We start from the raw sequence: 22,393 nt of genomic DNA on the forward strand, positions 1-22,393 counted from the left end.
GGATAGATAATAAACAGCAGCAGCAGTGTAAGTGATGAGTCAAAAAAGGTTAGTGCAAAAAGGGTTAATGCAGGTAGCTATATAGTTTACTATTTATAAAAACTAACTATTTAGCAGTCTTACAGCTTGGGGGTAGAAGCTGTTCAGGGTTGTTTTGGTTCCAGATTTGGTGCTTCGGAACCACTTGCCGTGCAGTTGTGGAGAGAACAGTCTATAACTGGGGTGTCTCTAGTCTTTGAAAAAAAAGTATTGTCTAAAAGACTCATACATACCATAAATGGAACTTCTACAAGAATCTATATCCAACCACAAACCTCTTCCTGCAATACACACACAACCAGGAAATGTACCCACTCAGAAGCACAACAATTCTAGAGAAACTACAGTGATTCTCAGTCTGCACCAAAGTGTTTGCAGCTAAATGGCAACAGCCATGGAATCAATCATTTGTTCAATATGTCAGGATCTACTGAAGGATCCAGTCACTATTCCCTGTGGGCACAGTTACTGTATAGGATGTATTAAGGACTGCTGGGATCAGGATGATCAGAAGGGTGTCTACAGCTGCCCTCAGTGCAGACAGACCTTCATCCCGAGGCCTGTTCTGAAGAAAAGCACCCTGCTAGCAGAATTGGTGGAGAATCTGAAGAAGACAGGACTCCAAGCTGCTTCTCCTGCTCACTATTATGCTGGACCTGGAGATGTGGCGTGTGATGTCTGCACTGAGAGAAAACTCAAATCTGTCAAGTCCTGTCTGGTGTGTCTGGTCTCTTACTGTGAGACTCACCTCCAGCCTCACTATGAATCTCCTGCCTTTAAGAAGCACACGCTGGTCAAAGCCTCCACACAACTAGAGGAGAAGATCTGCTCTCGCCATGACAAACTACTGGAGATGTACTGCCGTACTGATCAGCAGTTTATCTGTCTGCTGTGTGTGGTGGGTGAACATAAAGGTCATGATACAGTCTCAGCTGAATCAGAAAGGACTGAGAGACAGGTAAGGACAATCTGTAATTGCTGCTCACTTCGAAAATACCATTCATTGCTGAATATTAGTGACTACTGTACAACATACCTTGGAAGTCAGCCAACACCCAATCATCTAGCTGAGCTAATATACACACTCACGTGATTTAACATTTACTAAGACCTGAAGAGTTGCATTGCCTCCTTCAGTTAATGCCTAGGCTTTGGGTTAGCAGGCTAATGCACTTTTGGGTTAGCAGGCATGCAGGAGACCCAGGATCGAACCCGATCTGTCACATGCATACAGATGCACATAGACACCTGCATTCCTTTTCCTCCATAATGCATAGATGCTGACCTGTCATACAGTTTGATATGTTTTCACTAAGACAATCACTTGTACATAGGAACCATGGAATGACATTTGCTTATCTGCAGAGCCAGCTGGGGGAGAAACAACAGAAATCCAAACAGAGAATCCAGAAGAGAGAGAAAGAGATACAGGAGGTGAGACAGGCTGTGAAGTCACTCAAGGTGAGTATTGAACATTTATATGTATTCACTTAGCAGATAGTCCTTTCTAAATTGACTTACTCTTCCTAAACTAAACTGAGGTAAAACTGGAAGTTTTGGGAGGTGCTGGGGCATGTTCCTTTCTGTTTGTCTTAACAGAACTCTGCACAAGCAGCAGTGGAAGACAGTGAAAAGATCATTACCGGGCTTATCCACTCCATTGAGAGAAGGTGGTCTGGGGTGAAGGAGCAGATCAGAGCCCAGGAGAAGGCTGAAATGAGTCGAGCTGAAAGACTCCTGAAGCAACTGGAGCAGGAGATGTCTGAGCTCAGGAGGAGAGAAGCTGAGCTGGAGCAGCTCTCACACACAGATGACAACATCACATTCCTCCAGGTGACATCACTGGATCTTTGTCCACAGCATCAGGTGTACTGTTGAATTTTAGATTTTAGTTTTTCTCAACAATAATCTTTTCCCTGTTTTCTTATCTGTCTCTGTAGAGTTTCCAGTCTCTAGGTGTCTCTCCTGGAACTGAAGCCTTACCCTGCATCACTGTCAACCATCATGTCTCATTTGAGGATGTTAAGAAAGCTGTTTCTGGACTGAAAAGTCAGGTTGAAAACATCTGCTTCTGGAAATTGTCAACATCTCTGTAAAAGGTTGGTAACATACACTATTTGGACAGTGGAGCTAAAATGTGTACATTTGGCTCTATCCTCCAGCAAAGAGGTTTAGGTCATTTATTTTTGTAATCAGTTATGTTAATGACCAGATACACTCGCCTCTGTATTTATTTGGACAGTGAAGCTAAAATGTATACATTCGGCTCTATACTCCAGCATTTTGGGTTTGAGATTAAACGTTTTATGAGTCAACAGTTCAGAATGTATACCTGAGCGTTTAGTGGTTGAGATCAAATATTTTATTAGGTGACAGTTCAGAATGTCACATTTTATTTAAGGATATTTTTTATACATATGTGTTAGAAATTGAAGGACTTGATGTATGTTGTCCCCCACTTGAATTAAAAAAAAATTCATACGTATTTGGACAAATTCACTTAGAGTGTGTTCAAGTAGTTCAAAGTTTAGTTTTTGGTCCCATATTCCAAGTACGCAATGACTACATCAATCTTGTGCCTATAAATTTGTTGGATGCATTTGCAGTTTGTTTTGGTTGTGTTTCAGATTGTTATGCTCAAAGAAATGAATGGTGAATAATGTATTGTGTCATTCTGGAGTAACTTTTATTGTAAATAAGAACAGAAGATGTTTCTGTTTTCACTTCTACATTAATGTGGATGCTACCATGATTATGGACAATCATGAATGAAGTAAATAATGATGAGTGACAAGGTTACAGAGGATTAAAGATCATGCCCCCACAAAAAAATGCACATTAATTTAGAAGTGTTCAGAAACAAGTTACTCCAAAATGGAATGATACATTATTGTCCATTCAGTTCCTATTGTGCAAAACATAATCTGAAACACAACCAAATCAAACTGCAAATGCATCCAACAAGTTAGTAGAGTTACAAGCTTCAAGTACTCATTGCGTGCTAGGAATATGTGACCAAATACTAAACTTTTGACTACTCTAATAGACAATAAGTAAATTTGTCCAAATACTTATGAAATAAAAACGTATTAAAATGCATGGACTACATACACAACTTCTCTAGGAAAGGGGGGCAGTATTGAGTAGCTTGGATGAAAAACATGCCAAAAGTAAAATGCCTGCTACTCAGGCCCAAAAGCTAGAATATGCATGTAGTAGATTTGGATAGGAAACACTCTGAAGTTTCTAAAACTGTTTGAATGATGTCTGTGAGTATAACAGAACTCATATGGCATGCAAAAACCTGAGAAAAAATCCAACCAGGAAGTGGGAAATCTGAGGTTTGTAGTTTTTCAAGTGATTGCCTATCCAACATACAGTGTCTGTGGGGTCATATTGCACTTTCTAAGGCTTCCACTAGATGTCAACAGTCTTTAGAATGTTGTTTCAGGCTTCTACTGTGAATGGGGAGAGAATAAGAGCTGATTCAGTCACGTGTCTGGAAAATTGGCATGACCTCAATCATGCGCACGGCCATGAGAGCGAGCTGCCTTTCCTTTCAATTCTAAAGACAAAGGAATTGTCCGGTTGGAATATTATTGAATATTTATGATAAAAACATCCTAAAGATTGAATCTATACATCGTTTGACATGTTTCTACAAACTGTAATGTAACTATTTTTACTTTTCGTCTGGACTAAACTCGCGCGCTTAGGGAATTTGGAGTGCTGGACTAAACGCGCAAACAAAATGGAGGTATTTAGACATAAAGATGAACTTTATCGAACAAAACAAACATTTATTGTGGAACTGGGAATCCTGGGAGTGCATTCCGAGGAAGATCATCAAAGGTAAGTGAATATTTATAATGCTATTTCTGACTTCTGTTGACTCCAAAATGGCGGGTATCTGTATGGCTTGTTTTGATGTCTGAGCACTGTACTCAGATTATTGCAAAGTTTGATTTCGCCGTAAAGCTTTTTTGAAATCTGACACAGCGGTTGCATTAACCTGTCTGGGCTAGGGGGCAGTATTTTCACGGCTGGATGAAAAACGTACCCAATTTAAACAGGTTACTACTCTGGCCCAGAAACTAGAATATGCATATTATTAGTAGATTTAGTTTGATAGAAAACACTCTGAAGTTTCTAAAACTGTTTGAATGGTGTCTGTGAGTATAACAGAACTCATATGGCAGGCAAAAACTTGAGAAAAATCCAAGCAGGAAGTGGAAAGTCTGAGAATTGTAGTTCTTCTTTTGATTCTCTATCGAAACCACAGTGTCTGTGGTGGATGTTGCATTTCCTAAGGCTTCCATTGGCTGTCTAAAGCCTTCAGAATGTGGTTTGAGCATTTTCCTGTCACTGGGCAGATAATAGGAGCTCAGTTACTGAGTGGTCTGCCTGGCAACAAAGGGGTTGGAAATGCGCCGTCACGCGAGTGCGCCGTTCCTTCTTTTTCTTCTTGAATGAATATGCTATTGTCCAGTTGGAATATTATCGCAATTTTACATTAAAAATACCATAAAGATTGATTTTAAACAGCGTTTGACATGCTTCTAAGTACGGTAATGGAACATTTTGACTTTTCGTCTCTGGTCCTGCGCTTGCGCGTTATGCCTTTGGATAAGTGATCTGTACGCATGAACAAAACGGAGGTATTTGTACATAAATATGGATTATTTCGAACAAAAACAACATTTCTTGTGAAAGTAGCAGTCCTGGGAGTGCATTCTGACGAAAATCAGCAAAGGTAAGAGAATATTTCTAATACTAATTCTGAGTTTAGGTTGCCCCGAACTTGGCGGGTGTCTGAATAGCTGAATGTACTCAGAATATTGAAAAATGTGCTTTCTCCGTAAAGCTATTTTAAAATCTGACACAGCGGTTGCATCCAGGAGTAGTCCATCTATAATTCTTTAAATAATTGTTATATATTTTGTCAACGTTTATGATGAGTATTTTTGTAAATTGATGTGCACATTCACCGGGTGTTTTGGTGGGAATACATTTTCTGAACATCACGCGCCAATGTAAAATTCTGTTTTTGGATATAAATATGAACTTTATTGAACAAAACATACATGTATTGTATAACATAATGCCCTAGGCGTGTCATCTGATGAAGATCGTCAAAGGTTAGTGCTTCATTTAGCTGTGTTTTGGGTTTAATTGACACATGTCCTTGCTTGGAAAATGGCTGTGTGATTATTTTTGTCTATGTACTCTCCTAACATAATCTAATGTTTTGCTTTCGCTGTAAAGCCTTTTTGAAAATGGACAATGTGGTTACATCAAGGAGAAGTGTACCTTTAAAATGGTGTAAAATAGTTGTATGTTTGAGAAAGTTGGATTTTGACATTTTGTTGTTTTTGAATTTGCCGCCCTGATATTTCACTGACTGTCCCGCAGGTGGGATGCTAGCGTCCCACTTAGCCGATAGAAGTTAACCTAAGTTTGTATGATAGTTCTGAACATCACACGCCAATGTAAAATGGGGTTTTTGGATATAAATATGAACTTTATCGAGCAAAACATACATGTATTGTGTAACATGAAGTCCTATGAGTGCCATCTGATGAAGATCAAAGGTTAGTGATTAATTTTAGCTGTATTCTGGTTTTTGTGACGCCTCTCCTTGCTTGGAAAATGGTTGTGTGGTTTTTCTTGTCTCGGCGCTGTCCTAACATAATCTAATGCTATGCTTCGTCGTAAAGCCTTTTTGAAATCGGACACTGGTTGGATTAACGAGAAGATTATCTTTAAAATGGTGTATAATACTTGTATGTGTGAGAAATTTGTATTATGAGATTTTTGTTGTTTTGAATTTGGCGCTCTGCTATTTCACTGGCTGTTGGCAGGGTCCCACATTTCCCAGAGAGGATAAAGTGCTTTAATTTCTTGATCTCAAATCCAAAATGCTGGAGTATTGAGCCAAATTCATACACTTTAGCTTCAGAGGAGAGCGTGTCTGGTCACTGATATAACTAATTACTAAAACTAATGACCTAAACCTCTTTCAACCACTGACCCCTTTGACTTTTTGTAATGTTCATGATCATGAACAGTGATATTTGATTTCCTGTGTCTCCATAGTGACAAAAGTCCACATTGTTCCACTTTCTGAGCCCCATTACCCTCTGTCGTTTGGGAGGACTCAGTCTGGACTGTCAGTTGGAGGACTAGCATCACTTAGCACCTGTCAGGAGACAAGGCCTGAACCCAAGACCAGAGAGGAGTTCTTGGAATGTGAGTAAAATACATACTGTGCATCTGCATGTACACAGACACACGCACACACGCACACACACGCCTGGAAGCACAAATACATTTCACCAGTTGTTTTTTTATCCTCATATTCCTGCCAGCTCACATTGGATCCCAACACAGCACATAAATACCTGTGTCTTTCTGAGGGGAACAGAAAGGTGACATGGAGTAATAAGGTCCAGTCCTATCCTGACCATCCAGACAGATTTACCAACTGCCACCAGGTGTTGTGTAGAGAGGGTCTGTCCGGAGTCTGCTACTGGGAGGTAGACTGGAGTGGGAAATGGGTTAATATAGCTGTCGCATATAAAGGCATCAGCAGGAGGGGACCTGAGGAGTGGTTTAGAAACAGTAATCAGGCCTACTGTTTGGAGTTCGCTGACACTAGCTGTTCCTTCTATCACAATAGTAAACGGACTGTCATAACTGTTCCCTTCTCCAGCAGAGTAGGAGTGTACCTGGACCACAGGGCAGGAACTCTGTCTTTCTACAGTGTCTCTGACACAATGACCCTCCTCCACAGAGTCCAGAACACATTCACTCAGCCCCTCTATCCTGTTTTTTTGTCTTTCATGGATCTGTGAAGATACTGACACCGACACAGTGATTCACCTTGATAAGAATACAGACAGGCTATACATGACATGTTCAAGTAAGATTTTAAAATCACTGATCCATATTAAACATCCCAGTCCTTCTAAAATGTGGACCACAGACTCTGAGACAAGTCATGCAAGACATACTAGTAGGGTTGACATTTTGATTCTAATTTTGTCACTAAACATACACTACCGTTCAAAAGTTTGGGGTCACTTAGAAATGTCCTTGTTTTTTTAAAGAAAAGCTATTTTTTTGGTCCATTACAATAACATCAAATTGATCAGAAACACAGTGTACACATTGTTCATGTTGTAAATTATTATTGTAGCTGGAAACGGCTGTTTTTTAATGGAATATCTACAGTAACCATCTCTCCTGTGGTCCAATGGGTTAGCTAATCCAAGTTTATCATTTTAAAAGGCTAATTGATCATTTTAAAAAAACTTTTGCAATTATGTTTGCACAGCTGAAATCTGTTGTTCTGATTTAAGAAGCAATAAAACTGGCCTTCTTTAGACTAGTTTGAGTACCTGGAGCATCAGCATTTGTGGGTTCAATTACAGGCTCAAAATGGCCAGAAACAAAGCACTTTCTTCTGAAAATCGTCAGTCTATTCTTGTTCTGAGAAATTAAGGCTATTCAATGCGAGAAATTGCCAAGAAACTGAAGAGCTCGTACGACACTGTGTACTACTCCCTTCACAGAACAGCGCAAACTGTCTTTAACCAGAATAGAAAGAGGAGTGGGAGGACCCGGTGCACAACTGAGCAAGAGGACAAGTACATTAGAGTGTCTAGTTTGAGAAACAGACACCTCACAAGTCCAACTGGCAGCTTCAATAAATAGTACCCACAAAACACCAGTCTTAACGTCAACACAGTGAAGAGGCAACTCCGGGATGCTCGCCTTCTAGGCAGAGGAGTGGGAGGCTTCAGGGGGTGTAGCCGTGGGGCTAGCGGAGAGGTCCATGGCAATTTCAAAGCCCCCAGGAAGACTTCCTGGGGCAGGCAGAGCTGACTACAGGCAATGAGTGTGGCAAAATGGGCTCCAGCCCACAATGGCACCAGTAGACCAGTCAATCGAGGGATTGTGTCGCTGGAGCCAAGAGAATCCCAATATCACGGGAACCTGCAGAGACTCAATTAACAGGAATTGGATTGTCTCGCTGTGGTTCCCTGACACTCATAGGTTGATGGCGGTGGTATGGTGAGTGACCCGGCCTATAGAGCGCCCGTCCAGCACTCTAACATCCATGGCAATGGAGAGAGGTTGAGTGGGGATGCCCAGCTCGGACGCCAGGGTAATGTCCATAAGACTCACATCGGCTCCGAGTCGATGAGTATCTGGGGAGACTTGGACTGGTCCCCCCACAGCAGTGTGGCGTGGAGAAGGGGGCGAGTAAGGGGAGAAGCAAAATTGTCCTTAAGACCCACCAGAGTACTCATTCCTACAAATGAGCTAGGTCTCTTGAAGGGACAGGTAGATACATAATGACTGGCAGTACTGCAATACAGACAACTCTGGGTGTTAAGTCTGCGCACGCATTTGGCTGGAGACAGCCTAGCCCTGCCGAGCTGCATTGGCTCGGGAAGAGGTAAATCGACTGTCTTCGGAGGCTCTTGGAGGAACTTGGGTAAGCTCGGATCCTCTCTGGGACTTCTGGAGTTCATCAGATGCAAGGTGGGATCCTTGAGTGAGCGATTGGGACCTCTTCTCCCTCCTACATTCGCGTAGATGTCCATTGATCCGGATGGTTAAGGCGATGAGTGAGTCGAGATCCGTCGGTAGTTCCCGGGCTGCAAGCTCGTCCTTTACCTCCTCTGATAATCCACGCAGGAGCGTGTTGAACAGCACTTCCGGGTTCCAGGCACGCTCCGCTGCTAGCATGCAGAACTCCACCGCATAGTCTGACACTGAGGGAGTCCTGCCAAAGCTGGAGTAACTTCCGGGTAGCCTCTCTCCCGGACACCGGAGCCTCAAACTTTTTTCACCTCCACCACAAAACCCTCCAGACTGAAGCATACGGCTGATTATTGTTCCCAAACAGCCGTAGCCCAGGCGAGGGTCCTCCCGGACATCAGCGTGATGAGGTACGCTATCTTAGAGCGGTCCGAGGGGAAGGAGGAAGGCTGCAGCTCCATGACGAGGGAACACAGAGCAAGAAACGCCTAACAGGTGCCCGACTCAAAGTACTCCGGGGGAGGTAAGTGGGGTTCCCGGGAAACCGGGGTGACGACACTGCTACCAGCCTGGTTACTGAGGGGCTGGGAGGTTACCGTCGTGGTAGGCTGCCTAATACACAGAATTGCTTCCGCAATGTTTCCAATGCTAGGTCGTGACGTTAGGCCACGTCCTGGAACCCCTTCCATAAGACCACAAAGCAACTCCTCGTGCCTACTAATGGTGGCTCTTTGGGAGGAGATGGCGTTGCAGAGTTGGTCCAAGTCTGCTGGGTCAGGCATGGCGAGTTCATACTATCACATTTTAATGTATGACCCAGGTGCAGACAGTGTTGAAGAAACGAAAGTTCATACTTTAAACAGGGGCAGGCAAAAGACAGGTCAAGGCAGGCAGAGGTCAATAATTCAGAGAGGGTGTAAGACACCGGAACAGCAGGCGGGCTCAGGTCAGGCAGAGGTGGGTAATCCAGAGGGTGGGCAATGGTACAGGACGGCAGGTGGGCTCAGGGTCATGGCAGGCAGGAAAGGTCAAAACCTGGACACTAGAAAACAGGGACAATAGCAAAGACAGGAGCAAAGGAAACTACTGGTCGATTTGAACGAAGAAAATGAACTTGCAAAGCAACTCCTCGTTGCTTCAAGGAGAAAAGATCAAGGATTTAAACCTAATCCCAATCTCATCTCTCATAATTTAAAGGCAATGATATACATTTAAATTGGATTATCAGTTAGGGACATGCATACAACATGCAGAGTAGAGTGCTACTATAATTTGAGGACAGTAAGATACAGTAGATACTGTAGCCTAATTTAAAAAAGATTAGTGGTTTAAACTCATACAAGTATTTGGGAGTATGGCTAGATGGTACACTGTTCTTCTCTCAGCTCTCTGTAAAACTGCATTGCTCCTCTTTCAAGCCCAGCTGCCAAACGAACCCTGATTCAGATGACCCTCCTACCCATGCTAGATTACGGAGACGTAATTTATAGATCAGCAGGTAAGGGTGCTCTCGAGCGGCTAGATGTTTTTTACCATTCGGCCATAAGGTTTGCCACCAATGCTCCTTATAGGACACATTACTGCACTCTATACTCCTCTGTAAACTGTATACCCGTTGCAAGACCCACTGGTTGATGCTAATTTATAAACCTCTCTTAGGCCTCACTCCCCCCTATCTGAGATATCTACTGCAGCCCTCATCCTCCACATACAACACCCATTCTGCCAGTCACAATCTGTTAAAGCTCCCCAAAGCGCACACATCCCTGGGTTGCTAGTGTTTTCAGTTCGCTGCACCTAGCGGCTGGAAAGAGCTACAACAAACCCTCCAACTGGACAGTTTTATCTCAATCTCTTCATTCAAAGACTCAATCATGGACGCTCTTACTGACAGTTATGGCTGCTTTGCGTGATGTTTTTTTGTCTCTACCTTCTTGCCCTTTGTGCTGTTGTCTGTGCCCAATAATGTTTATACCCTGTTTTGTGCTGCTACCCTGTTTTGTGCTGCTGCCATGTTGTTTTGCTATCATGTTGTTGTCATGTTGTGTTGCTACCATGCTGTGTTGTCTTAGGTCTCTCTTTATGTAGTGTTGTGTTGTCTCTCTTGTCGTGATGTGTGTTTTGTCCTATATTTTTTGTAAATGTATTTTTAATCCCAGCCCCCGTCCCCGTCCCCGCAGGAGGCCTTTTGCCTTTTGGTAGGCCGTCATTGTAAATAAGAAATATTTTATTTTTAAATAAACAAACATTAGGATTTATAAGTGATTATTTGAAAAATATATATAATGGTAGCTATTTTTTTTATGAACTGATTTGCAAGCACCCACTGACACTTTATGAGTTAAAACTTTATACGACATCCTTCTGAACTTACTAGCTGCATGGCTTGGTCTCTTGGTCTCCTATATGAATAAGTCACATTAATTAAATGTGAGATACAACGCTGGAGATGAGAAGCAGGTACAGGGAGTGAACATTTAATTAACCACGGACATGGAACAGGACAGCATCTGGATAGGAACACACAACGACATGTATGCTGACACAGGGATTTAACCAAAGAAACAGACAGACATAGGAGGGGCAATAAATAAATGAAAGGAGTCCAGCTGAGTCCAATGATGCCCTGCTGTGCGTGATGGTGACCAATGATGAAGCGCAGGTGCACATAATGATGGTGACAGGTGTGCGCAAGGAAGGCAGTCTGGCGCTCTCGAGTGCCAGAGAGGGAGAGCGGAAGCAGGCGTGACATTAAATTAATCAAACCAGCATTTCAGAAATGCACTATAGTGAAAAACAGACTAAAATTAAAAATAATAATTTTAATTGAAAGGTGCATTCCATGTTGGGATGACATGATTGTATCTGAAGTGAAATAGTGAAATAATGAGTGAAAAGGAAATCCTGAAGGATTTACAATCCATAAATCATCTGATTGTAGGGGCTAGGTGATTGTTACGAATCCCTTTGGCCCTGCAGTCTAGGGGGGATGGCAACGAGACCCGTAACATAACTCATGCAAATTATAACAGTGAAAAAGTAACAGTGAGAACAAATAACCACAGACAACTTAAATCTACCATCAAGGGTAGGGCAAGTGAAAAAGGAGCAGGTGTCTTCTGATTGATGACTGATTGGGGAATGATGATTGTCACCTGTGAGGGGAGAAGGAGAGAAAAGAAATACACATACAGGATACACACTACCTGTATCCGTAACAGTGATCAATGCGTAAAAAGCTTGTTGGATATTATACCACCATGATGGCAAACGAGAATCCTTATGACAGTCACTTTGTTGTCAATTTCAAGCAGACAACGATTCTCTAAATAATGGCTTTAGGGACCCCTCCACACCCAACATATCCAAAGTATTTGCACGGAGGTCCCAACCTTTCCTAATCTTTCCTTTTTATTGGCCAATCTGAGATATTACTTTTTCTTTGCAACTCTGCCTAGAAGGCCAGCATCCCGGAGTCGCTTTCTTCACTGTTGACGTTGTGACTGGTGTTTTGCGGGTACTATTTAATGAAGCTGCCAAAGAAAGTTCTTTGTTTTTGACATTTTTGAACCTGTAATCGAACCCACAAATGCTGATGCTCCAGACACTCAACCAGTTGAGGACGCATATGTAAATATTCCATACAAAATCGGCCGTTTTCAGCTACAATAGTCATTTACAACATGAACAATGTCTCCACTGTATTTCTGATCAATTTGATGTTATTTTAATGGACACATTTTTTTGCTTTTCTTTCAATAACAAGGACATTTCTAAGTGACCCCAAACTGTTGAACGGTAGTGTACATGTATCTAGGAATAAAGTGACTAGGCAACAGGATAGATAATAAACAGTAGCATCGGCATAAGTGATGAGTCACAAAAAGTGTCAATGCAGATAGTTAAATAGTTAACCAATAGCTACCCAGACTAATTAGCTGTCTTATGGTTTGGGGGTGGAAGCTGTTAAGGGTCCTTTTGGTTTCAGACTTGCAGGTGCATTGGTACTGCTTGCAGAGAGAACAGTCTGCGACTTGGATGGCTTGAGTAAAAAAAAAAATATTCATATATCCAGTGCTTGGCACACATACCTTAAATGGAACTTCTACAAGCACCTCTGTCCAACCACAACGCTCTTCTTGCAATACACACACAAACAGGAAATGTACCCACATGTACCCACTCAATGTAGGCCTACATTCCATGAGACTTTTGAAAATAACATGAAGGGCTTTACATTAACCTGTTCATCCACTTGTCCTTCAGACAAGGAGGTGCCTGAACATATTATTGTGTTGTTTGGTGCAAAAAAAAACACTTTACAAAAGAAAATGCATTATTAATCCCATACCATTATTACAGAGAACAAGACAAATTATGCTACCCTCTACCTATTGGTTAGCTAATTTGAGCCCATCTCAAAATACAACACCGCGCCTTTAAGACAAAAAAAATCTCTTTACCTCATTCCCTTTTAAAAAATGGTTAGAAATGTTCATGCTCAAGTACAGAAATACATATAATAGCCTGCATACAGTAGCCTGATATACAGTAGCCTGCATATCAATGCATAGACACAAACTCACTAGGTCAAATAGGGGAGAGGCATTGTGCCGCAAGCCACGCTCAAGGTCCTAAACAATATCATAACCGCCATCGTAAAAGACAGTACTTTGCAGCCGTCTTCATTGATCTGGCCAAGGCTTTCGACTCTGTTAATCACCGCATTTTTATCTACAGACTCAATAGCCTTGGTTTCTCAAATGACTGCCTCGCCTGGTTCCCCAACAACTTCTCAGATAGAGTTCAGTGTGTCAATCGGAGGGCCTGTTGTCCGGAACTCTGGCAGTCTCTATGGGGGTGCCACAGGGTTCAATTCTCGGGCCAAGTCTTTTCTCTGTATATAACAATGATGTCGCTCTTGCTGCTGGTGATTCTCTGATCCACCTCTACACAGACGACACCATTCTGTATACATCTGGCCCTTCTTTGGACACTGTGTTAACAAACATCCAAACGAGCTTCAATGCCATACAACACTCCTTCTGTGGCCTCCAACTGCTTTTAAATGCTAGTAAAACTAAATGCATGCTCTTCAACCGAGTGCTGCCCGCACCCGCCAGCTCGACTAGCATCACTACTCTGGACGGTTCTGACTTAGAATATGTGGACAACTACAAATACCTAGGTGTTAGACTGTAAACTCTCCTTCCAGACTCACATTAAGCATCTCCAATCCAAAATGAAATCTACAATCGGCTTCCTATTTCACAACAAAGCATCCTTCACTCATGCTGCCAAACAGACCCTTGTAAAACTGACTATCCTACCGATCCTTGACTTCGGCGATGTAATTTACAAAATAGCCTCCAACACTCTACTCAGCAAACTGGATGTAGTCTATCACAGTGCCATCCATTTTGTCACCAAAGCCCCATATACTACCCACCACTGCAACCTGTATGCTCTAGTCGGCTGGCCCTCGCTACATATTCATCGCCAAACACACTGGCTCCAGATCATCTATAAGTCTTTGCTAGGTAAAGCCCCGCCTTATCTCAGCTCACTGGTCACCATAACAATACCCACCTGTAGCACACGATCCAACAGGTATATTTCACTGGTCATCCCCAAAGCCAACACTTACTTTGGTCGCCTTTCCTTCCAGTTCTCTGCTGCCAATGACTGGAACGAATTGCAAAAATCACTGAAGTGGAGTCTTATATCTCCCTCTCTAACTTTAAGCATCAGCTGTCAGAGCAGCTTACCAATCACTGTACCTGTACACAGCCAATCTGTAAATAGAACACCCTACTACCTCATCCCCATATTGTTATTTATCCTTTTGCTCTTTTACACCCCAGTATCTCTACTTGCACATCATCATCTGCACATCTATCACTCCAGTGTTAATGCTAAATTGTAATTATTTTGCCTCTATGGCCTATTTTTTGCCTTACCTCCCTACTCTTCTACATTTGCACACACTGTATATATATTTTTCTATTGTGTTATTGACTGTATGTTTGTTTATGTGTAACTCTGTGTTGTTGTTGTTGTCGCACTGCTTTGCTTTATCTTGGCCAGGTCGCAGGTGTAAATGAGAACTTGTTCTCAACTGGCCTACCTGGTTAAATAGCCTTTCTGGGACCGGGGGCAGTTTTGAGTAGTTTGGATGAATGAGGTGCCCAATGTAAACTGCCTGTTACTCAGACCCAGAAGCTAGGATATGCATATGGATAGAAAATACTCTAAAGTTTCTAAAACTGTTAAAATAATGTCTGTGAGTATAACAGAACTGATATGGCAGCTGAAAACCTGAGTAAAATCCATCCAGGAAGTGGCATTCTTTTGAATTGAGTGTTTTTCCATTGAAAGCCTATCCACCACATAAACGGATGGGACCTAGATTGCAGTTCCTACGACTTCCACTAGATGTCAACAGTCTTTAGACATTGTTTCAGGCTTTTATTCTGAAAAATGAGTAAGAATGACAACATTTTCTGAATTGAATACGCTATTGTCCGGTTTAAATATTATGGATTATAAAGACAATAGACAAACTGAGGATTAATAAAAAACATAATTTGACATGTTTCGACAAATTTTACCAGTACTATTTGGATCTATTCGTCTGCCTGTTGTGACCGCCTTTGATCCAGTGGATTACTGAACAACATGCGAGGTTTTTTTTATATAAAGAGGGCCTTTATCGAACAAAACAAATATTTATTGTGTAACATGGAGTCTTGTGAGTGCAACCATATGAAGATCATCAAAGGTAAGTGATTAATTTTATCGCTATTTCTGACTTTCGTGACTAATCTACTTGGCTGGAAAATGTTTGTATGCGAGCATTGTCCTCAGATAATCGTATGGTATGCTTTCACCGTTAAGCCTTTTTGAAATGTGACACAGCGGCTGGATTAACAAGAAGTTAAGCTTTATTTTGATGTATTACACTTGTGATTTTATGAAAGTTAAATATTTATAATACTGTAGTTTGAATTAGGGGGTTTGCAATTTCACCGGATGTTGTTGAGGTGTCCCGCTAGCGGCACACCTTTCCGAAACAGGAGAAAGGTGAAATAATTGTTTATTTTAAAAAGTCCCTGAGGTGGAAAGAGAAAGAGAGTGTATCTCACCAATCTGTGAGACAGGGTCAGATAAACACTTTCATAGGCCAATTGTATTATGGGTGGCATGTGAGGTATATATAATATGCTTATTTGATAAATATTACCACTACACTACTGTATGGAGGTTAGGGTTTTATCATTTCTCCAGTGTTTGGAAGCCTCCCTCCTTTCTCCACCCTCTATCTTCTAACTAACCTGTTTGACAGGATCGGCTGAATAACTACACATTATGTTCTCACAGCACCTTGCTCACAGCGATCCCCTTGAACACACTGTAAGTCTATGACCATGGAGGATTGCCATTGATTTTAAGTGAAATGGCAGCCGAGAACTCCATTCCACATATTCCAGAATCTCCCCCTGATCTATCATTACACAGCCTACTGACTTTGTCCTCCTGAATTGTCACTTCAATCATCCTCAATAAATATTGTAATAACTATGTACTTAGATGTGTGGTCTATGTCTAGTAAACTGTCAATTGGGGAATGTCAATTTTTTTCATGGAACACATTCCATAACTGGAAATTCCTTAACTACCTCTGTCCAATCACAACCGCTCTGTGCAGGTAAAGAGTACACCACAACCAGGAAATGTTTCCACTCATAAGCACAAACAATTCTAGAGAAACAAAAGTAATCTCAGTCTGTGAGTGTGTGCACCAAATTGGCATCAGCCATGGATTCAATCAGTTGATCAATATGTCTGGATCTACTGAAGGATCCAGTCACTATTCCCTGTGGACACAGTTACTGTATAGGCTGTATTAAGGACTGCTGGGATCAGGATGATCAGAAGGGTGTCTACAGCTGCCCTCAGTGCAGACAGACCTTCATCCCGAGGCCTGTTCTGAAGAAAAGCACCCTGCTAGCAGAATTGGTGGAGAATCTGAAGAAGACAGGACTCCAAGCTGCTCCTCCTGCTCACTATTATGCTGGACCTGGAGATGTGGCGTGTGATGTCTGCACGGAGAGAAAACTCAAATTTGTCAAGTCCTGTCTGGTGTGTCTGGTCTCTTACTGTGAGAGTCACCTCCAGCCTCACTATGAATCTCCTGCCTTTAAGAGGCACACGCTGGTCAAAGCCTCAACACAACTAGAGGAGAAGATCTGCTCTCGTCATGACAAACTACTGGAGATGTACTGCCGTACTGATCAGCAGTTTATCTGTCTGCTGTGTGTGGTGGGTGAACATAAAGGTCATGATACAGTCTCAGCTGAATCAGAAAGGACTGAGTGTCTCTCAGTCCTTTCTGATTCAGCTGAGACTGTATCATGACCTTTTATGGAAAGGACAATCTGTAATTGTTGCTTACTTCAAAAATACCATTCATTGCTGAATATTAGTGACTACTTACTGTACAACATAGCTTGGAAGTAAACAAACACCCAATCATCTAGCTGTGCTAATATACACACTCACATGATTTAACATTTACTGAGACCTGAAGAGTTGTATTGGCTCCTTCAGTTAATGCCTAGGCTTTAGGTTTGCAGGCTAATGCACTTTTCTGGCATGCAGGAGACCCGGGATCGAACATGATCGGTCACATTCAAACAAACACATGCATACCTTTTCCTCCATAATGTGTAGACTCTGACCTATTATAAAGTTTGATCTGTTTTAACTTAGATAGAATCACTTGCACAAATTAACCATGGAATGACATTTGTTTAGCTGCAGAGCCAGCTGGCGGAGAAACAACAGAAATTCAAACAGAGAATCCAGAAGAGAGAGAAAGAGATACAGGAGGTGAGACAGGCTGTAAAGTCACTCAAGGTGAGTGTTGACCATTTATATGTATTCACTTAGCAGATAGTCCTTTCTAAAGGGACTTACTTCTCCTAAACTAAACTGCAGTAAAACTGAAACCAAGGTGTACGTTTAGGTTCTTGACCTAGCACTACACAGCTGGTTCAAGTAATCAAAGCTTGATGATGAGTTGATTATTGGAATCAGCTGTGTAGCTCTACGGCAAAAAACAAACGTGGACACAGGGGGGTCCCAGGGCCGAGTTTGGGAAACCCTGACTTAGCAGCTAGTCTATTCTAAAGTGACTTACTCTCCCTAAACTAAGCTGCAGTAAAACTGGATGTGCTGGGAAGTTCTCGGCCATGTTCCGATCCCACTGAGCCCCACTGTAAGGAACAGGCTGTCTGGGGTTCTGACACTGAAATGGAATCGCTCCTCTCTTTCTGTTTGTCTTAACAGAACTCCGTACAAGCAGCAGTGGAGGACAGTGAGAGGATCTTTACTGAGCTGATTTGCTCCATTGACAGAAAGAGCTCTGAGGTGAAGGAGCAGATCAGAGCTTAGGAGAAAGTTGAAGTGAGTCGAGCTGAAGGACTCCTGAAGCAACTGGAGCAGGAGATGTCTGAGCTCAGGAGGAGAGAAGCTGAGCTGGAGCAGCTCTCACACACAGAGGACAACCTCAAATTCCTCCAGGTGACATCACTGGCTCTTTATCCACAGCATCAGGTGCTTCTGATGAAAGTTAAATATGTGTCTTTTTCAACAAACATCTTTTACTTATTTTCTGATCTGCCACTGTAGAGTTTCCAGTCTCTCTGTGTCTCTCCTGGATCTGAGGTCTTACCCTGCATCACTGTCAACCAACACATCTCATTTGAGAATGTTAAGATATCAGTCACTGGGCTGAAAAGTCAAGTTGAAAACATCTGCTCTGGGGAAATTGCCAAAATCTCTGTAAAAGGTTGGTGATGTACACCATTTGGACAGAGAAGCTAAAATGTGTACATTTGGCTCTATCCTCCAGCAAAGAGGTTTAGGTCATTTATTTTAGTAATCAGTTATATTAATGACCAGATACACTCACCTCTGTATTTATTTGGACAGTGAAGCTAAAATGTATACATTCGGCTCTATACTCCAGCATTTTGGGTTTGAGATTAAACGTTTTATGAGTCAACAGTTCAGAATGTCACCATTTATTTGAGGATATTTTCATACAAAAAGCAGGTCAAGGGCAGGCAGAGGTCGGTCATTCAGATAGTTGGAGCAAAGGTACAGGACGGCAGGCAGGGTCAGGAAACCAGTTAATGAGGGGATTGTGTTGCTGGAGCCAGGAGAATCCCAATACCATGGGAATCTGAGGAGACTTAATGAGCAGGAACTGGATAGGCTCGCCGTGGTTCCCTGACACACGTAGGTTAATGGGAGTGGTGTTGTTGGTGACCCGGCCTATAGAGCGCCCATCCAGTGCTCTAACGTCCGTGGGAATGGAGAGGGGCTGAATGGGGATGCCCAGCTCGGAAGCCAGGGTAGAGTCCAAAAAGCTCTCATCGGCCCCAGAGTCGATGAGGCCCCGGAGAGATTTCGACTGGTTTCCCTACAGTAGAATGGCATGAAATGGAGTGCGAGTAAGGGAAGCAGAAAAGTTCTCCATTTGGCCCACCAGAGTACTCGCTCCTACTAGTGAGCCTGGTCTTTTAACAGACAAGAGGACAGAAAATGACCACGAGTCACGCAATTCAAGCAACTCTTAGTGTTGAGCCTGTATAGCCGTTCCGCTGGAGACAACCTAGCTCTGTCTAGTTGCATATGCTCGGGAAACGGTGACTCGACCGTCTTCAGGGAACCTCAGGTAGCCTCGGTTTCTCTCGGGCGTCGGGGACTTCCGGGATGCCTCGGAGGCGAGGTGAAATTCTCCGTCGTTCCCGTAGTCGCCCATCGATCCTGATGGTCAAGGCGATGAGGGAATCGAGATCCATTGATAATTCCCGGGCTTCAAGCTCATCTTTGACCTCCTCCGAGACTCCGTGTAGGAACATTTCAAACAGCGCTTCCTGGTTCCAGGCACTCTCAGCTGCCAACATGCAGAAATCCAGCGCATAGTCTGCTACACTGCAGGAGTCCTACCAAAGCTGGAGAAGCTTCCGGGCAGCCTCACTCCTGGAGAATGGGGCATCAAACACCTCCTTGACCTCTCCCACAAACTCCTCCAGACTGACGCATATGGCCGGCTGTTGCTTCCATACAGCTGTAGCCCAGGCGAGTGCCCTCCCGGACATCAGTGTGGTAAGGTACACTATCTTAGAGGGGAAAGAGCAGGGCTGAAGCTCGAAGATGAGGGCACACTGTGCTAAAATCCCCCGACAGGTACCCGGCTCTCCATTGAAGTGTTCTGGGGAGGTAAGTGGGACTCCCGGGAAGGTGGAGTGACTGGTGAGGCAGTGCTGCTAACAGCCGAGTTACTGAAGGGCTGTGAGGTTACCATCGTAGTAGGCTGCCTCCCAGCCAACCCGCAGAATTGCTCCAGCAAGATGTCCAACATCTGATCATGGCATTCGGCCAAGGTGTGGACCCCCTCCATAAGGCCACGAAGCAATTCCTTGTGCCTACCCATGGTGGCTCCTTGGGAGGAGTTGGCGTCGCACAGCTGGTCAGAATTTGCTGGGTCAGACATGTGCAGTTCTACTATCACGTTTCAGGTAAGACCCAGATGCAGACAACGTCGAAGTAACAACAGTTTATTAATCGAACAGGGGCAGGCAAAAAGCAGGTCAAGGGCAGGCAGAGGTCGGTAATCCAGAAAAGTGGGGCAAAGGTGCAGGATGGCAGGCAGGGTCAGGGCAGGCAAAGTTCAGTAATCCAGAAAGGTGTGGCAAAGGTACAGGACAGCAGGGTCAGGGCAGGCAGAATGGTCAACACTGGGAAAACTAGGAAACAGAAACAATCGAGAGACAAGAGCAGAGGGAAAAAAGCTGATAGGCTTGACGAAACAAAACAAACTGGCAAGAGACAAACAGAGAACACAGGTATAAATACACAGGGGATAATGGGGAAGATGGGCGACACCTGGAGGGGGGTGGAGACAATCACAAAGACAGGTGAATCAGACCAGGGTGTGACACAAATAAATACTGAGGGGAATGTATCTGTTTTTTTTTAAATAGCTAACTACTCAAATAATTTACCCAAACCTCTTTCAACCACTGAGTCCTTTGACTTTGCGTAATGTTTATGTTATGATAAGTATTGATTTGATTTCCTGTGTCTCCATAGTGACTATAGTCCACATTGTTACACCTGCTGAGCCCCATTATCCGTCATTTGGGAGGACTCAGTCTGGACTGTCAGTTGGAGGACTAGCATCACGTAGGAATGACATCACCTGTCAGGAGACAAGGCCTGAACCCAAGACCAGACAGGAGTTATTGGAATGTGAGTAAAGGACATACTGTGCAGATGCATGTACACAGACAATCACACACACACCTGGATGCACACATACATTTCACCAGATGTTTATTATTTATCTTTAGATTCCTGTCAGCTCACATTGGATCCCACCACAGCCCATACAAATCTGTGTCTGTCTGAGGGGAACAGAAAAGTGACATGGAGTAATAAGGTCCAGTCCTATCCTGACCATCCAGACAGATTTACCACCGACTACCAGGTGTTATGTAGAGAGGGTCTGTCTGGATCCTGCTACTGGGAGGTAGAGTGGAGTGGGTGGGAGGTTAATATAGCTGTCTCATATAAAGGTATCAGCAGGAGGGGACCTGATGAGTGGTTTGGAAAAAGTAATCAGGCCTGGTGTTTGAGGTGTGGTATCTCTAGATCCTTCTTCTATCACAATAGTAAACAGACTGTCATATCTGTCCCCTGCTTCATCAGAGTAGGAGTGTACCTAGACCACAAGGCAGGAACTCTGTCTTTCTACAGTGTCTCTGACACAATGACCCTCCTCCACAGAGTCCAGACCACATTCACTCAGCCGCTCTATCCTGGGTTTTATGTCTCTCATGGATTTCTGAACATACTGTCACGACTTCTACCGAAGGTGGCTCCTCTCCCTGTTCGGGCGGCGCTCGGTGGTCGTCATCGCCGGCCTACTAGCTGCCACCGATCCCCTTTTCCCTTTTCGTTTGGTTTTGTCTGTCTTGTGTTGCACCTGTTTTGAGTTGGGTTCATTAGTGGGTTATTTAGTCTTGCTGTTCTAGGTTGGGTTTTGTGCGGGATTGTTTTGTGTTACCTGTCATGGGTTTGGGGTTTACGTATTTCTCTTTATCATTATCATTATCATTTTGTGGACTGGCGTTTTATTCTGGACTGCGTTCCGGCCCTTTTTGGGGTGGACATTTTTGTCTGGTTGGGTTTTCCTTATTCATGCCTGTTATTGGTGGTTTGGACCCTGGAAATAAAACGCTCTACTATTGCATATTTGGTCTCCTGCGCCTGATTTCACCCTACCACTCCTAGTGAGTACTGACACCGACACAGTAATTCAGTTTGTTAAGAATACAGACATGGTATTTATGACATTTTAAAATCACTGCAGAACATAGTTAGAAAATATTACCAAGTTTAAATAAAGGTGTACATGAATGATCCTTACTGTCTAGTCCTTTCTTTTAAAAATGATTTCATATAAAACACCCTAGTTCTCCTAAATGTGGACCATAGACTCCGAGACAAGTCAAGGAAGATATAGTAGTAGAATTCACATTTTGATTATTGTTTTGTCACTAAACACACATTACAAGCTATTACTGGTGTATATTCTACTAATTTATTTATTTTAACAAGCAACAATGAATCTGAGCAGTAGAATTAAGGCTTCTAGACACCTAGTGGCTGGTAACATTATGGCTTAGGTTATATTCTCTCTGCATGGGGTCAATATCTCAAGCCCAGA

At 43.0% G+C, this 22,393-nt stretch overlaps 1 protein-coding gene and 1 pseudogene across 2 annotated transcripts; both read left to right on the top strand.

Moving 5' to 3' along the window:
* The first annotated feature begins 337 nt into the window (after positions 1-337).
* Positions 338-7,158, top strand: LOC115150450 (E3 ubiquitin/ISG15 ligase TRIM25-like; annotated as a pseudogene).
* An 8,809-nt stretch (positions 7,159-15,967) lies between these two features.
* LOC115150440 (tripartite motif-containing protein 16-like) lies at positions 15,968-21,916 on the top strand. Of its 2 annotated transcripts, XM_029693730.1 has the most exons (5): positions 15,968-17,508; positions 17,941-18,174; positions 18,283-18,442; positions 20,755-20,913; positions 21,015-21,916. In XM_029693730.1, exons 2-5 carry the CDS (start codon positions 18,100-18,102, stop codon positions 21,656-21,658), a joined length of 1,038 nt encoding a protein of 345 aa, XP_029549590.1. In that variant the 5' UTR covers positions 15,968-17,508; positions 17,941-18,099; the 3' UTR covers positions 21,659-21,916. The 2 variants fall into 2 exon arrangements, with proteins under 2 accessions (XP_029549590.1, XP_029549601.1); XM_029693741.1 differs by lacking the exons at positions 18,283-18,442; positions 20,755-20,913; positions 21,015-21,916 and having other exon boundaries at positions 15,968-16,911; positions 17,407-17,508; positions 17,941-18,092.
* Positions 21,917-22,393: the final 477 nt, after the last annotated feature.

Source organism: Salmo trutta, chromosome 2, assembly GCF_901001165.1.
Source record: "Salmo trutta chromosome 2, fSalTru1.1, whole genome shotgun sequence".
Lineage (NCBI taxonomy): Eukaryota > Metazoa > Chordata > Actinopteri > Salmoniformes > Salmonidae > Salmo > Salmo trutta.

What these genes read in the sequence shown, in the direction of transcription:
- LOC115150440 (XM_029693730.1), top strand. Translation starts at nt 18,100, where the DNA reads ATGTCTGAGCTCAGGAGGAGAGAAGCTGAGCTGGAGCAGCTCTCACAC. An exon ending in ACAACCTCAAATTCCTCCAG is followed by an intron (nt 18,175 to 18,282) that starts GTGACATCACTG and finishes CTGCCACTGTAG; the next exon opens with AGTTTCCAGTCTCTCTGTGT. An exon ending in CAGACAGGAGTTATTGGAAT is followed by an intron (nt 20,914 to 21,014) that starts GTGAGTAAAGGA and finishes ATTTATCTTTAG; the next exon opens with ATTCCTGTCAGCTCACATTG.